At 56.8% G+C, this 14332-nt stretch overlaps 8 protein-coding genes across 8 annotated transcripts; 6 read left to right on the top strand and 2 right to left on the bottom strand.

Annotated features, from left to right (window-relative positions):
• Window positions 1–1244: 1244 nt before the first annotated feature.
• Window positions 1245–2995, top strand: LY79DRAFT_517859 (dihydrouridine synthase; the record flags this gene model as incomplete). The annotated part of the gene is made up of 2 exons (XM_060554974.1): window positions 1245–1391; window positions 1475–2995. 2 exons carry the CDS (start codon window positions 1245–1247, stop codon window positions 2993–2995), a joined length of 1668 nt encoding a protein of 555 aa, XP_060412983.1.
• A 26-nt stretch (window positions 2996–3021) lies between these two features.
• On the bottom strand, window positions 3022–4740 carry LY79DRAFT_557270 (short chain dehydrogenase). Its single transcript, XM_060558080.1, has 5 exons — window positions 4638–4740; window positions 4436–4581; window positions 4140–4330; window positions 3710–4042; window positions 3022–3602 (listed from the first exon to the last, which is right to left on the bottom strand). The coding sequence occupies exons 2-5, from the start codon at window positions 4527–4529 to the stop codon at window positions 3291–3293; spliced, it is 930 nt and encodes a 309-aa protein (XP_060412982.1). The 5' UTR covers window positions 4530–4581; window positions 4638–4740; the 3' UTR covers window positions 3022–3290.
• A 127-nt stretch (window positions 4741–4867) lies between these two features.
• LY79DRAFT_557268 (DSBA-like thioredoxin domain-containing protein) lies at window positions 4868–5990 on the top strand. The gene is made up of 4 exons (XM_060558079.1): window positions 4868–5046; window positions 5108–5186; window positions 5246–5286; window positions 5343–5990. Exons 1-4 carry the CDS (start codon window positions 5013–5015, stop codon window positions 5912–5914), a joined length of 726 nt encoding a protein of 241 aa, XP_060412981.1. The 5' UTR covers window positions 4868–5012; the 3' UTR covers window positions 5915–5990.
• Window positions 5991–7557, bottom strand: LY79DRAFT_609252 (bucentaur or craniofacial development-domain-containing protein). The gene is made up of 2 exons (XM_060561924.1): window positions 6945–7557; window positions 5991–6768 (listed from the first exon to the last, which is right to left on the bottom strand). The coding sequence occupies exons 1-2, from the start codon at window positions 7307–7309 to the stop codon at window positions 6072–6074; spliced, it is 1062 nt and encodes a 353-aa protein (XP_060412980.1). The 5' UTR covers window positions 7310–7557; the 3' UTR covers window positions 5991–6071.
• A 791-nt stretch (window positions 7558–8348) lies between these two features.
• LY79DRAFT_244363 (uncharacterized protein) lies at window positions 8349–9584 on the top strand. Its single transcript, XM_060551773.1, has one exon. The coding sequence runs from the start codon at window positions 8448–8450 to the stop codon at window positions 9384–9386; it is 939 nt and encodes a 312-aa protein (XP_060412979.1). The 5' UTR covers window positions 8349–8447; the 3' UTR covers window positions 9387–9584.
• A 672-nt stretch (window positions 9585–10256) lies between these two features.
• On the top strand, window positions 10257–10706 carry LY79DRAFT_244346 (uncharacterized protein). The gene has a single exon (XM_060551772.1). The coding sequence runs from the start codon at window positions 10311–10313 to the stop codon at window positions 10620–10622; it is 312 nt and encodes a 103-aa protein (XP_060412978.1). The 5' UTR covers window positions 10257–10310; the 3' UTR covers window positions 10623–10706.
• A 770-nt stretch (window positions 10707–11476) lies between these two features.
• Window positions 11477–13255, top strand: LY79DRAFT_517799 (WD domain-containing protein; the record flags this gene model as incomplete). Its single annotated transcript, XM_060554967.1, has 1 exon — window positions 11477–13255. The coding sequence occupies one exon, from the start codon at window positions 11477–11479 to the stop codon at window positions 13253–13255; it is 1779 nt and encodes a 592-aa protein (XP_060412977.1).
• Window positions 13158–14038, top strand: LY79DRAFT_244307 (uncharacterized protein). The gene has a single exon (XM_060551771.1). The coding sequence runs from the start codon at window positions 13259–13261 to the stop codon at window positions 13922–13924; it is 666 nt and encodes a 221-aa protein (XP_060412976.1). The 5' UTR covers window positions 13158–13258; the 3' UTR covers window positions 13925–14038.
• The last annotated feature ends 294 nt before the right edge of the window (window positions 14039–14332 follow it).

Here is a 14332-nt window from a genome sequence, read left to right as displayed (position 1 = left end):
TTCCACTACATTTACCTTTCGACGGCGTTCAGGAACAGCATCGTCCGGCGTCAAGGCGTTTATCGATCGTCACTTGACAGCATTTTCTTGCCTGACTGAGAAGCATACGCCGGCCGCCCTTTGTGGACTAATTCTCTGTTTTTCATGTTATTGCGACGGGTGGAATGGCAAGCATACGAGCAAGGCGGCCGGAGAGGCAGGATGGCCTTCGACATCCAGTCAGTGCAGACAGATGGCGGGCTAAAGACCCGTTTGCATTTGGGCAGCGATTACACGGACCATGGGGACACGACGGCAGCAGTGATTTGCGGCCTCCTATCATCTTACACTTTTTATTATTATCAGATGGGGCCCAAGCCCTGTGGCGATAGTAGCATGCGGACTCTGAAAGGATCTCTTTGCTCGCGCTTGGTACTCGGTCGAGCTTTACTGTGTTGGTATCTGCTTTGTTGGAGGGTCAAAGGACTTCTTTCTTCTTTCTTTATCTGTCTGTGGGTTCTCTTCGAATTACATTGTCGCCTTCTAGTTCGTCGGGTCAAGAGAAGGCAGAATAGAGTGTGCCTTTTTTTTTATCAGGAAAAAAAATAGCTTGAGTCTCAAGAGAGGCCTCGATGCTGGTACCGACCGCTCCAGCGAATTGAATACTTTTAGAGCGCACTCAGTTATGGCTGTGTGGGGGAGAAGGACTTCCTCACTCACATGTGACAGCTATCCACTTGCGACAATCGCGCGTTGATTTTTTGCATGACTTGACTCGCCTGACACACGGTCTCGGTGCAGGCCTTGGACGACGCTCGCTGGGTCCCAGAACGAACAATCGTACTTTGTCCAGGACATTTGACAATGATGCAGCTTGCTCACCCCCTTAGCTACCTAGACACCTAGAAAGGGAAGTCTTGAGATACCTAGTTCAACTAAGGTACCTACGCATCAGCCTGTCTGTGGTGGGTGACACCCAGACGCATGGCCCCACCAACCAGATAAGACACCTCAATCCGGGGCTATCAGCCTCGCATTCTATCTGGCGCAAGGCTCGACGAAAAAAAAGAAGAAAAAAAAAAACCTGATTTTGTCACGACCGTCGCCTTCCTTGGTCTCATACGGATGACACGCGACTGGCGATACTACAATTGGTTGCATAGCCCAGCTTCTAGACAACCGACACACTGGAGGGCCTATTCAGGCTGTGGAGGCTCCGGACGTCTCAGACAAGCCGGCTCGTCCGTCATTTTTCCTCGATAAAGATGGCGACAACGATCGAGACCCCAACCGCGGGGCTTGAGGCCGGAACAGCTGCAACAGCCAGGCCCAAGCTGCATGGTCGGGCTTTTTACGAGAGCATTGGAAGCCCAAAGTACATTCTCGCACCCATGGTAGACCAGTCCGAATTTGTAAGTTTGGCGCAGCTCGTGCCGGTTTTTGTGAAAGGGCATGGTTTTGAACGGACCGCTGACGTTGGACATCATCGCTGCAGGCCTGGAGAATGCTGAGTCGATCGTTCATGCCACCATCTGAGCAGAAGAATCTGGTGGCCTATACGCCCATGTTTCACGCGCGGCTTTTCAAGGATACGGAAAACTACCGCCAGTGCCACTTCCAGGCCGCGCGACCCGGTGACGCAAACGATACCACCTCAACGCCGCAGGCCTGGCTCGACGGCAACCCCTCCATCGACCGCCCGCTCTTTGTACAATTCTGCGCAAACGACCCCGATGCTCTCTTGGGCGCTGCGCTGAAGGTTGCTCCGTACTGCGACGCCGTCGACCTCAATCTGGGATGCCCGCAGGGCATCGCCAAGAAGGGAAAATACGGTGCCTTCCTACAAGAGGACCAGGAGCTCATTTTCAAGCTCATCAACACCCTGCACCGGAACCTGCCGATCCCCGTGACGGCCAAGATCAGGATACTGCCCACGAGGGAGGCGACACTCGCGTACGCCAAGAATGTACTGTCGGCCGGCGCGTCGATCCTCACGGTTCACGGAAGGCTGAGAGAGCAAAAGGGTCACTTGACGGGCCTAGCAGACTGGAGTACCATCAAGTGGTTGAGGGAGCAACTGCCGCCGGAGACGGTGCTTTTCGCCAACGGAAACATCCTGCAGCATGACGACCTCCAGCGTGCGTTGGAGGCCACGGGCGCAGATGGCATCATGAGTGCCGAGGGAAACCTCAGCGACCCCACCATTTTCAGCCGTCCGCCAGAGCCCGGAACAGAGACGCGGGAATACTGGCGTGGCAAGGATGGCAAGGGCGGGTACCGCGTGGACGCGGTGATGAGGCGGTACATGGATATCTTGCACAAGTACGCCGCGGGCGAGGAGCCGCCATCGAGGCGGCCTCTCTTCGTGCCCGGCGACGACACGGCGTGGATGGAGGAAATGGACAAGGCGCTGGCGGAAGAGGAAGAGCCGGAGCGCAAGAAGCGCAGGAAGGACACGCCCAAGCTGGGGAAGAGCCGGACCCTGAGCCCCAACTACTCGGCGATGCAGCCGCACATGTTCCACCTGCTGCGGCACTTCGTATCGAAGCATACCGACGTGCGAGACCTGCTCGCCAAGAGCCGGGCCGGTGACCTGGAGGCGTACGAGAAGATCCTGAGCATGGTGGAGAGGAAGGTCGCGGACGGGTTGCTCGAGTACGAGAAGGCCGGACCCGCCATGTTCGAGGGCGACGAGGTCCTGGGCCCCACGGCGGACCCGGACGAGGTGATCGAGGAGGACGGGGAGAGCTCTCGGGGCGCCATCAAGCGGTGCAAGAGGCCGTGGTGGGTCGTGCAGCCCATCATCCGGCCCCTGCCCAAGGAGGCCCTGGCCAAGGGGGCCGTGTCGATGAGCAAGAAGGACAAGGCCAAGATGGACAAGGCTGAAAACGGCGAGACTGCCGGCGGCGAGGCGGCAGCCGAGGCAGCGAACGGCAAGGCCAAAGGGGAGACGGCGGCGGGGCAGAGCGTTCAGGAAAAAGTGCTGGAGACAGATGACAAGTTACTCGCGGGCTGAAGTGATTCTCCATCACGAATGGAAAAAAAAAAAATTTACCATACAACAAAAATATACCCCTCCATCTTCCAAGATGTTTGATGTAGGAACATGGAGTTGAGGACTGGGCGGAGTAAGCCCTCCTTCCTCTCTCTCTCTCCTTTGAGAATGTTGACTGCATAGCCACCAGCCCCGGGAGGTCATCGGAGATTTTATTATACAAAAGCCAAAGCGATTAAAACGACCTTCTTTCGTCAAACCCCACAGCCGCCCACAAACGCCGTTTTCTTTTTTTCTTTCTTTTTTTCTTTTTTCGTCACAACTTGGCCTTGGCGCTGTCGTACCTCTTGCCCTCGTCGTCCTGCTCTCTAACGGTGAGGTCCGGCAGCACCGCCGGCATGATCCTCCGCGGCCGCGCGCCGGGGACGAGGGCGTACCTCGAAAAGTCGGTGACGCCGGCGTGGTCCCGCAGGAAGTCCTCGTCCAGCACGAGCTCGCCGTTGACCCGGCCGGCCGGGGCGCGCAGGATGGCGAGCACGGCGTCGGAGAAGATGGTCGGCCGGCGCAGGTCCCTCGACTCGGCCGGGTCGGCAGCCTGGAACTTCCGCGTGGCGGCCGACTCGATGGCCTGGCACAAACGTATCGTCGTCGTCAGCTCACAAAGTTTGTCTGATCGGACGGGGAAGGGGGGCGTTGTGGCAGATGCAGGCGGAGACTTTGGGCTGCAATACATACCACGGCGGGCCAGATGCTCGTGATGGCCATCTCGTCCAGCCCCTGCCGGGCAAAGTCCATGGCCAGGCCCTTGGTCAGGACGCTCATGCCTACCTTGCCCATGGCGTAGGCCGTCTTGCCGCGGAAGAAGCGACTGTAGATGGGTGGGCTGACGACGACGACGCGGCCGCGGCCGCGGCGCTTGAGGTGCGGGAGCGCTGCGTGGAGGGTCAGGTAGAGGCCCTCTGGGTTCACGCGCTGCATCAGCTGGAAGCGCTTGGGTGGCGTGTCCTCGACCGAAGACCACCAGATGGCGCCAGAATTGTAGACCAGGACGTCGAGGCGCCCGTACCTCTGGAGGGAAGGCGGGGGGGTGATGTGTTAGTTGGCTTTTGGCAGCGGATGAAGAGAGGAGCTGGGCGAGTGGAGGGGGGAGGATAAGAGGACCTACCTCTACTGTCTGCTCGACCATTCGTGCCACGCTGTCCTGGTCGCGAATGTCTACAGCAATGGGAGTCGCGTCGCCGCCCGCTTCGTGGATCTCCCGGGCGACTGTGCTGACCGTCGATTGTTGCGAGTTGGGATCCGGCGGGAACGGCCTGGTCTTGGACGCATCGCTGGTAGTCTTTGCTGCCACAACGACTAGGACTAGTCAACGATCAAGTCCTTCTTTTTCTTTTCTTTTCTTTTCTTTTCTTCTTCTTCTGGTTGAGGACCATGAGCTTGAGAAAGGGGGGTTATCAATACCCGTGTAGCCATTTTTTGCGAGGTCGATTGCGATCTGTCGACCGATGCCTCTGGAGGCGCCGACTACGAGAGCTACCTGCTTTCCGTCGTCCATCGTTCCTGATATACACCCTTGGAGGGATGAGTGGTTATGTTTAGTTTAGTGGCTAGACGAAGATGGAATCAGGACATGCCGAATGCGCGACCAGAGATGCAGAATTACCTGTCTTGTAATTGACGCACAGTCCCTTTTATCACAAGCTGTTGATGCATGAGATGTGATCTGGAATAGTAAACATGTCGTTGGGGCTCGGCGGAATTGCGTATTAGTGATCGTTGCGCCCCCAAGCCGGGGCTAGCTATCCGACCCCGGATTCCAGCACTCGATGCCGAGGTTCCCCACGCCATCCACCTCAACTTCACCCTTCAACTCTCACAGCCCCCCCCCCCCCCCCCCAATCCTGCTGCCTCAACACATTCTGCAGAATAATTGCGCCATAGATAAGCTACGGATCAAACAAACCGGTTGCCCTCCTTGCTCGTTTACTGCTTTGTACAAACATCTGCAGCCATATCGATCGTTCCGAACACCGCCAAGATGGGCGGCAAGGTCGATGCTTATTTGGACATCGGTGGGTCTTAGTTTATTATGAGCATACGTTGTCGCAGAGCTGACTGGTTCCCGGGCGCAAGCATCTCTGTACAGCTACATCGCATTTTACCACATAATCAAGAACCAAGAGCTCCTCGCGGCGCATGGAGTGCATGTAGAGTTGGTTGCCGCATTTTCCTCCTTCCATACAATCACTTGGTAACACACCTCTTCCTCAGCATCCATCCAATCCTGCTTGGCGCCGTCAACGCCGCTACAGGTAAGCAACTCCTGATGCCGCCGTCCCGTTCTGCCCTCCTCAATAACCATGCACAGGAAACAAACCACCGTGGTCCCTCCCGGCTAAGGCCAAGTACGGCAGCTTTGACGCCCGCCGGTCCTCCGTGCGGGTGGGCAAGCCCGATATCACCCCGCCCGACAACTTCATGGAGAGCACCATGACGGTCCTTCCCCTCCGCGCGCTACATTTCATCAAAGCCAACTATCCGGACGCTACGTACCTGACGGCCTGGCACTGGCTTCTCCACCGTTTCTGGGAGCCACCCAACGTCAACCTCACCAAGCCCGACGCCCTGGCCACGGCGCTGGCCGAAGCCCCGCGGCAGTACCCTGGCGACACCAAGGACCGGCTGTTCAGCGACGCGGATGTCGGGAGGATCCTGGAGGGGGCCGCGGCGCAGGAGACCAAGGACTCGGTCAGGGCGAAGACGCAGGAGGCGATCGAGCGGGGCGCGTTCGGCGCGCCCTGGTTCTGGGTTGTGAACGACGAGGGCAAGGGAGAACCGTTCTTTGGGAGCGACAGGTTTCACTTCATGTATGATTTTTTGGGCGTCCCGTACCAGGATGTCGCCATCCTCCCGCCGCAAAGCAAAGGCGCGAAGCTGTAGGTAACCCAACACGAGTGGTTTTAATTGTAAATAGAATTTGGGGGCGGGGGGTATCTCTGATAACTAAAACAAGATAAAAAAATAAAAAAAACGCCGAACCGTACCATGAAGTGAGGCCTTACGGCCTGCCAAACCAAAAACAGGACTCGGCCCGATCTCACAGCACGCGGCCGGCCAACCTCGCGCGGCGGGCCTCCTCCTCCCTCTTGGCCTCGCTGCGCGCCAGGAAGTCCTGCCTCTCGGCGTACGATCCCTTGGCCCGGCCCGCCAGCTCGAGCTCGTCCTTGAGCCCCTCCTTGTCGACGAAGCCGGCCCAGTCCATCTTGCTCTTCTCGACCGTGTTGAGCTTCTTGGCCTGCGCCTCCTTCTCGCGCGCCTTGATCCGCACCGCCACGCCGAGGTTCAGGTCGGACCGCTGGCCCGCGACCTCGATGACCGGTTCAAAGGCCGACCGGAACGCCTTCTTGAGCACCCGCTTGGGCTCCTCCTCCTCCTCCTCCTGCCCCTCCCCCCCGCCCTCCGCGGCGTCCTTCCCGAGTGAGGCAAGGTAGAGCCTCGCCTCGGCCGAGGAGCGCGCCACGAGCTTCTCTTCCGTGTGGACCTTGCCGGCGAAGTTGTAAGTCCGTTTGATGCGTATCATATCCGAGGGGTCGTCGCCGCCGAGGGCCTCGTCTGGCTTCGTCGCGTCGGCTTCGGCGCCGGGCTCCTTGGCCCCGTCGGGATCGGCTTCCTCGGCGGTCTTGTCTTCGGTGGTCGGCGGCGTCACCGTCTGACCCGCGAGCATCTGTGCCCAGATCGCTTCGACGTCGACCGTTACCGGGCCGGACACTGCCGCCGTCTTGCGCTCCTGCTTTCTGTAGCCCCTCTAGTCAGTACGGTCGCTTCAACCGAAGGGAAGCCGGGAAAAGAACGAGAGAGAGAGAGAAAGAGAGAGAGAGAGAGAGAGAGAGAGAGAGAGAGAGAGAGAGAGAGAGAGAGAGAGAGAGAGAGAGAGAGAGAGAGAAAGAGAGAGGAAAAGGTATCGACTCACTCTGCGGCGCGCATGCTCCGCGTCTTGACCAACCCTCCATCGCCCCCCTCGTCCTCCTCGTCCGGGGCGGCGGCGGCGGCGGCGGCGGCGTCCGCATCCTTGGTCTTCCTGCGCCTCTTCTTATTCGCCTTCTTGATCAGAGCCTCGTCGCCCGAGTTCTCGAAGCCCGCGTCTTCGGCCTCGCCGCCGTCGGCGTCGCGCTTACGTTTAGCGAGCTTCGTCGCCGCCGCCGCGGCGTCTTCGCCGTCGGTCTCGGAATCGGACGCCTCGGAGGCGCCATCTGCTGCGATGGCGTCCTCGGGCGCGAAGTCGGAGTCCTGCGAGGACTCGTACTCTTCGTCGTCTACTATTGGATCAGGCAGCATTTCTTTTCTGTTGCCGATGTAAAGTGTGTCGAGGACTGGGAGAATTGGTTACTGCAAGGGGATGCAGACGCGTGCAGAACAGGAAAGTTTAGTCGGCTGCCGTCGGTACAGTGTTGACCGAATGTTTTCGGTGGGGTTCGGTGTGTGACCAATCACGTCTCGAATTACCCGTGCCGGCCAGGAAAAATGCCCGGACGGCGAGCCACTTAGCAGCCAACCGTGGTCTTCGGCAACATTTGGGGGTGCTCTGTTGAGAGCTTGTCGTACACTGCCCCTTCGCCCCTTGTATCTTATTATGCTGTTATCAACTGCACGTTGTGCTGGTACGCCGCGCGAACTGCGTGCGGGACGTTGCAACGCGTCTTCCACGTCCCAACCCGAGATCCCAGCCACTTGTCTCGATGCAGTACGCTTCATCGCCCTAAATGCTGACGTTGAAATTGCTACCAATTTATTCATATGAATAACCGGATGTCAGCAAAGACTCTGCCATGACGCACAGCCCCTTTATCGCAATGCAATTCCCCCCGCAACCCAGCTCACTTTACCCGGTTGAGGGCATCATGACTTTTGCTTCCTTGAGAGGGGGATCGACACAGATCCATTCTTTGTCTATTTAGCCGGTCTCATGAACTCTAGCTTAACGCCATGGGAGCCTTGAAGGCACTTTTTTCTGATTGGGCCTGCCCCCGTGTCTTCCAGGCATTCGAAGCCCTATGAAAGGGGGAGGGATTGAGGCGTGGCTGTACCGAATCGTATGTTTTCGCAGCAAATGTGACAAACTCGTTCCCCCTCGTCCAATAAAATGGCTGCGGAATGGTGTTGGTTCTGATTTCCCTTTCCCCGCACAAGCTGGGCATCCTGTTACCACCGGTTGGTTCGCGGTTCTAAGTTCGCGGGGCACATGTTCCCCTCCATGGGGGTCTATAAGAACCTCCATCTCAGTGCAAATGTCCGGAACTCACTCCGTCCAGGTCTAACGATATACGAGTTGGGTTCTGGCCGGTTTCTCTGCTATTTCTTTTCGTTTCCCTCGGCCAATATTTCAAACTGCTTGCTCATCGTTGACTACCGCCTCTATCGGAGCCACCCACCTTATAAGTTGACTGAATAAGTTATTCTTCAGTCGTCCGCGGCCATGTCATCCCCGGCTGAGCCTCTCACCGAGTCTCAAAAAGAGCACTTCAGACAACATGGTTGGCTTAAGCTGAGCAATTGCTTTACCAAGGAACAGGCGGATTGGGTCACCAAGGACGTCTGGACACGCCTGGGCATGGATCCCAACGACAAGTCGACCTGGAAGCCGCGAACGAACATGCCTCACCACCGCGAATTCGACGCTTCAGAGTTCGCCCCGAGGGCCTGGGCAGCCATCTGCGAGGTGTGCGGCGGAGAGGACCGCATTACGCCCGAATCGAAGCAGTGGAAGGACTCGCTCATCGTCAACCTCGGAAGCGAGGAGAACGAGGGTCGCGAGGTCGACCCCAAACAGTTGGACATCTGGCACGTGGACGGCGATTTCTTCGTCCATTACCTCGACTCCCCGGAACAGGGGTTGCTGGTGATTCCGCTGTTCACGGATATCGTCCCTGGCGGTGGCGCGACGTTCATCTGCCCCGAGGCGATACCCAAGATCGCGAAGCACCTTCACGACCACCCAGACGGCGTCTCGGTGCGAATGGCACCGAGAGGCGATCCGGAATTCGCAAAGCCGGCGAGCCTCGACTGGTATAACTCGCTCGCCCGAAGCTGCGACGGGTTCGTCGAGGCCCACGGCAACGTGGGCGACGTCTATCTGCTTCATCCCCTCATGTTGCACACCATCTCGTGGAACCCTCTTAGGCGGCTGAGAATTATCACTAACCCTCCGGTCTCTCTTACCAAGCCCCACGACTTCAACAGGCCGGACGGCGCTTATAGCCTTGTGGAGCAGACCACCTTGAGGGCCTTGGGCGTGGAGTCGCTGCCCGAATGGAAGATTACGGCTGCCCGGGAGAAGGTCGTCCCGGAGAGGATCAAGGTGCAGGAGCGGATGAAGCAGGAGGAATTGAAGCGGCTTGCAGCTGTTGCCTCCTAGACGGATAGATATGAGTACAACATGGGTTCTCAGGATCTGTAAACCATTAGAAAACCGAACAATATCAACGCTCCAGGACCAGACCGTGCACAGAATACACTCCATCAACGGTTGTCCTGACACCAGTGCACATTATCAGAAGCAATTTATCACAATACGCCGCGCATTACTACCTCGCATAAGCCCCCCGAGAATAATCCCGCCCTGCGACATGCTTGTTGCTTCGGCACCGAGTAAATTCCCAGCTAACAAGAAGATGGAGAGTAGTCGAACGACATGCCGCTCTTTATGGTGCAACCTCCCTACCTCGCATGCGAAGCAGTGACTATCTCACTGGTCTGATGCACCGGTGGACTCCATTGTCCAATGTCACGAGGAGCCGTTTAACATGTGAAGTTCAAAGAAGCCCCCGCAAAAAAAATGTGACATCAAGAGGTTTTCATGCCCAGCCTCAGTAACACTAAGCCAGTATTGGACCAATCTCGCGGAGCCGTAACATATCTGAAATGCCGTGGTATGAAGATGATCTGGCTAGGAGAAGTCTGCAGGTAGTGATGGTCATGATTGGGGACAAATTGCGTGAGTGTGTCGTCCGCTATGCCCGTCTCGGAGCGTTTGATGACGGCGAAGTACCAAGCAGGCAGGCTCGATGCCCTGGAATCAAATATCCGTCAGCGTCCTTCCTCGACTTCGACAACATGCATTGTCCTGGCATCTCGTTGAGTACACTGGTATGTGTAGGGGACATCTTTCTTTAGCTTTCACACAGGCTTCTCTCATGAAGGACCTTACTATGAAACATGCATTTTCTCCAGAGTAATCAAAGTTTTGACATGCGTCTCATTAACACTGTTTAAAAAGTGGTAACATCGTTATTCGGCAACTATTACTCTAGAATACTACTTTATTCCCTTCGCTGTCAGAATGATAAAATATTTACGGAACAAAACTATGTTCGTCTCATACGCATATCCCTTGACGCAATCAGTCGATCGCGGACGATTACGGCTGTGTGGCTATATTGCGTCTATAAATTGCGATTTTGCTCGTATCCATCTCACCCTGAACCTGAGCCACATGTCCTTCGAGTCAAGTAAACCAAACGAGACACAATGGCCCCACATCAACAGTATGGAGTACTTCCGTGTGCCACCACGTTGGCTCTTTGTCAAAATCACCGACGAGAATGCCGTTATGCCTGGGGTGAGACTATCCTGGAGGACCATACTCAGGTAGATCTAGAAAGGTCAATTCACTGGTATGGATGCCGAGTAAGTCGAAAGCTTCGATGCGGGTCCCAACGGCTCGTCACACAGACCTGGACGTCATGGTTGGCAACGAGGACCTAACAAGTTGCACCAATGACCCGGAGGTTTGGAACCCGTCGATGGCTACATTGATATTCCTAGGGCTCAGGTCTGGGAATCGGGAAGGTTGACGAGGAGAAGGTGGGTGCGTTGTCGAAGAACTGCGAGATCCGGCTTACGTCCGGGTTCGACGGGCGGTGAGATCCGTGAATAGCGACTTGAAATTGAAGTATACATACGGCCGAATCTCTCAAAGTGCCAGTATCGAGATGAAGAATCTCGGTCATCCAGGGGTACCCAATAGCGAGGTGGATCGAGATGACCCCTTTCATTCGCGTGCAACACACTATCTTACAAATGCGATGCATTCTTTGATGCCGTGAGGAACTGGCGTGGTTCGATTCGTGGAATAAGGTTAGCCACACATTGTCCTTCAGTTTTTCATGTGCCGACCGACCGACCGACCATTGTACTGGGAGCGAACGGGTAGCTTCCTGTTCTAGCGGTGTCTCGCCTTGCGCTGATGATCTGTCGTGAGGTTGACCATGAGCCGTTGGGCGCTTTGACCACCACCTTCACCAAAGGTACAGCGCTAATTAAGTTTCGGTTAGGCATGTAGGGCCCCTGCTGTAGTGCTCCTGCCTGACATCACCCCCATCTACAGTCACTTGCGTACCTGGCTGGCGTGGGTAGATCTTGGGACCATATCCGAATTAATCCTTTTTCCAGTTTTCCTCCTGACACACCTCTTTGCCTCCTCACACAGCCGAGAATACCACCACAATGAGCAGCGACGGCGAGGATTTCGTGGTCGAAGGCCCCGAGCTGGCCGAGGACGATCCCATGCGCGCATTCCTCCCAGCTTCATTTGGGAAAAAGTCAAAGGAAGCCAACATCGCAGCCCAGATCGACCGGAGCCGAAGAACCGCAGAGAAGCCCTCGACAGGAACACCCCACGAGGCATCCGCAGCAGGTCCGCCATCAGCTGCCCAGAAAGCGAAAAAGCCCGACTCAGACAATGACAGTGATAGCGACGGGTCGGACTCGGACTCTGACGACTCTGAAGATGGCGATGACTACCCAGTCTCGCACGAACTGGTTCTGAAAACACACGAGAGAGCCGTGACGACGGTCGCGCTGGACCCGGCCGGAGGACGACTTGTGTCAGCGTCGCTTGACTGCAAGATCAACCTGCACGATTTCGCATCCATGACACCGAGTACTCTCCGAGCATTCCGAAGCGTCGACCCATGGGAAGCCAAGTCCTCTGCGGTGAACTCCGAATCGCACCCGATCCACCATGTCGAGTTCAACCCCCTATCCGGGAGCGTCTTCCTCTGCGTCTCCGCCCACCCGCAGGCCAAGATCATGTCGAGGGACGGCGATATTGTTACCGAATTCGTCAAGGGAGACATGTACTTGAGGGACATGAACAATACCAAGGGCCACATCTCAGAAGTTACGACAGGAACTTGGCACCCCACTGACAGAAACCTCTGCGTCACTGCCGGCACCGACAGCACTCTCCGGATCTGGGACATCAATAACAAACGCAGCCAAAGGGACGTAATTGTCTTCAAGTCGAAAGCAGCGGGGTCTGCGGGCCGAACAAGGATGACTGCCGTCGCATGGGGCGCGCCAGCACAAGGTGGTAACAACGTGCTTGTTGCCGCTGCGCTCGACGGCTCCCTGGTCATGTATAGCGGCAACAGCCCGTTCTCAAGGCCCTCGGCCGAGATCCGAGACGCTCACAAGCCGGATACCTGGACTGGAGGCATCGATATCTCTTCCGACGGTCGGATGGTCGTAACGCGGGGAGGCGACAACACGATCAAGCTGTGGGATACGCGAAAGTTCAAGACGCCTCTTGTTACGGTGGACCATGCGTCAACGTCGGATCATTTCCCGATGAGCAACATCAAATACTCGCCAAACTCGACCAGCATCCTGACGGGTTCGGCAACGGGCGACTTGCACATTTTGAACCCTGGAAACTTGCGGCCCGAACACGTCACGCCCATTACTCCAGGGGCGCCCCTCATCACCGTCAACTGGCATCCCAAGATCAACCAGATTATTACGGGTTCAGCGAACGGCGAGACACATGTGATGTACAACCCGACCATGTCTACTCGGGGTGCTGTCGAGGTAATGTCGCGGGCGCCGAAGAAGCGCCACATTGACGACGACCCTTCTCGAACTACGGACATGTCTGTTGGCATGTCGGGAGACTCCATCGTTACACCGGGCAGTGTGATGGCTGGCAGGAGAAACGCGGGAGTGACGGCGTCAGGCAAGTCTCGAGACCCCAGGAGACCGGCTGTGTTGGAGCAGACACCATTTATGAGGAACCAGCCCGATGAAAAGCATATCGCAGAAAATATTCCTCTCGCGAAGATGCTTCACGAAGATCCAAGGGAAGCACTCCTCAAATATGCCGACGCTGCGCAGAAAGACCCGATGTTCACTGCTGCGTGGCAGAAAACGCAGCCAGTAACTCAGTACGCGGATGTGAGCGACGGCGAAGAGGAAGGGCCCGACAAGAAGAAGGTGAAGCGGTAAGGAATGGGGCGGGCCGATCATACGCCTCGGCCGGCAGCTGCGTGTGGTATTTCGTGGGGGAGGGGGGGGCACGGTCGGAGGGAGCATGAGTCTAAATTTGGAGGAGGAAAGGGCAAACATTGGCTGGATTGGACTCATTGGAGTCAGGGCGAGCTAACCAAGGGATCAATCAGCAGCAGGACACTGGAGAGATGGAGGAGACCGAGGTGGCAAGAGTTCTTTGCGGCCTGCGTGTTTCCAAGGGATCTCTCCACTTGTTCATCTTTCCATCAGATTAGCTTCGCTGGGAGCAGCCGTCAAACGCAACGCGGCAGGCAAAGCACTTGCAGGAGTGTGGACATCCCCGCCACAGCCAACTCATCAGGCCAGGCCCGCCGGGGGTGTGTGTGCCTTAGCCAACGAGCGACTGGAGGCCCACGACGAGAGATTGACGCGCCTCCAACCCGCTGGCAACTCTTGGACCCTTTACTTTCTTCTCTCCCTTCTTGTTGTCCCCTTCTTAAGCTACCCAACTGGAAGCGAGAGGCGACAGATGCCAAGTGGCGTGGATCCGGCGGCATTCCTTGGTGGTGGCCGATGGTTACCCGACCCGACAGGCCAGGCCAGGCCAGGCCACACGCGTTTGACACCCGTGCTTACCCTCCTCTGTGGTGTGGTATTATAGCGTAGACGGTTTGAGGAGGCGCAGGCTGGCAGGGTGTGTGGGCGGGCTAGTAACCGAAGCCAGCCAGCCAGTCGGCCGCCAGTGCCTGTCTGCAATAATGCACGGAAAAGCCTGGCCCGAGCGTTCTCGCTTATACGTAAACAGACTAGCGTCTCCTGCCTCAGGCATCCATAATCTTTCCTGTGCTGAGAATTACGGGGGCCGCAGTTTCACAGACTGACCGCACCAACCATCAATGAATCTTGTCGTTGTCCTCACCTCTCCATCTCAACCGGCACCGCGCGCATCGAAAAATCGCCAAAACCCCCTCCACAGGCATCGATACCCATCTCGAAAAGTGTCGAGCAACCTTTTCCACGCGATTTCCTCGCGCATCCCGCTCGAGGCAACGCCTTGACGCCGCGCCTTTTCCC

The sequence above is a fragment of the Colletotrichum navitas genome (genome assembly GCF_030913465.1).
Source record: "Colletotrichum navitas strain CBS 125086 chromosome Unknown LY79scaffold_39, whole genome shotgun sequence".
In the NCBI taxonomy this organism is placed as follows: domain Eukaryota; kingdom Fungi; phylum Ascomycota; class Sordariomycetes; order Glomerellales; family Glomerellaceae; genus Colletotrichum; species Colletotrichum navitas.
The sequence above is the reverse complement of the archived record's forward strand: the minus strand, read 5'-3'. Positions and strand labels throughout refer to the sequence as shown.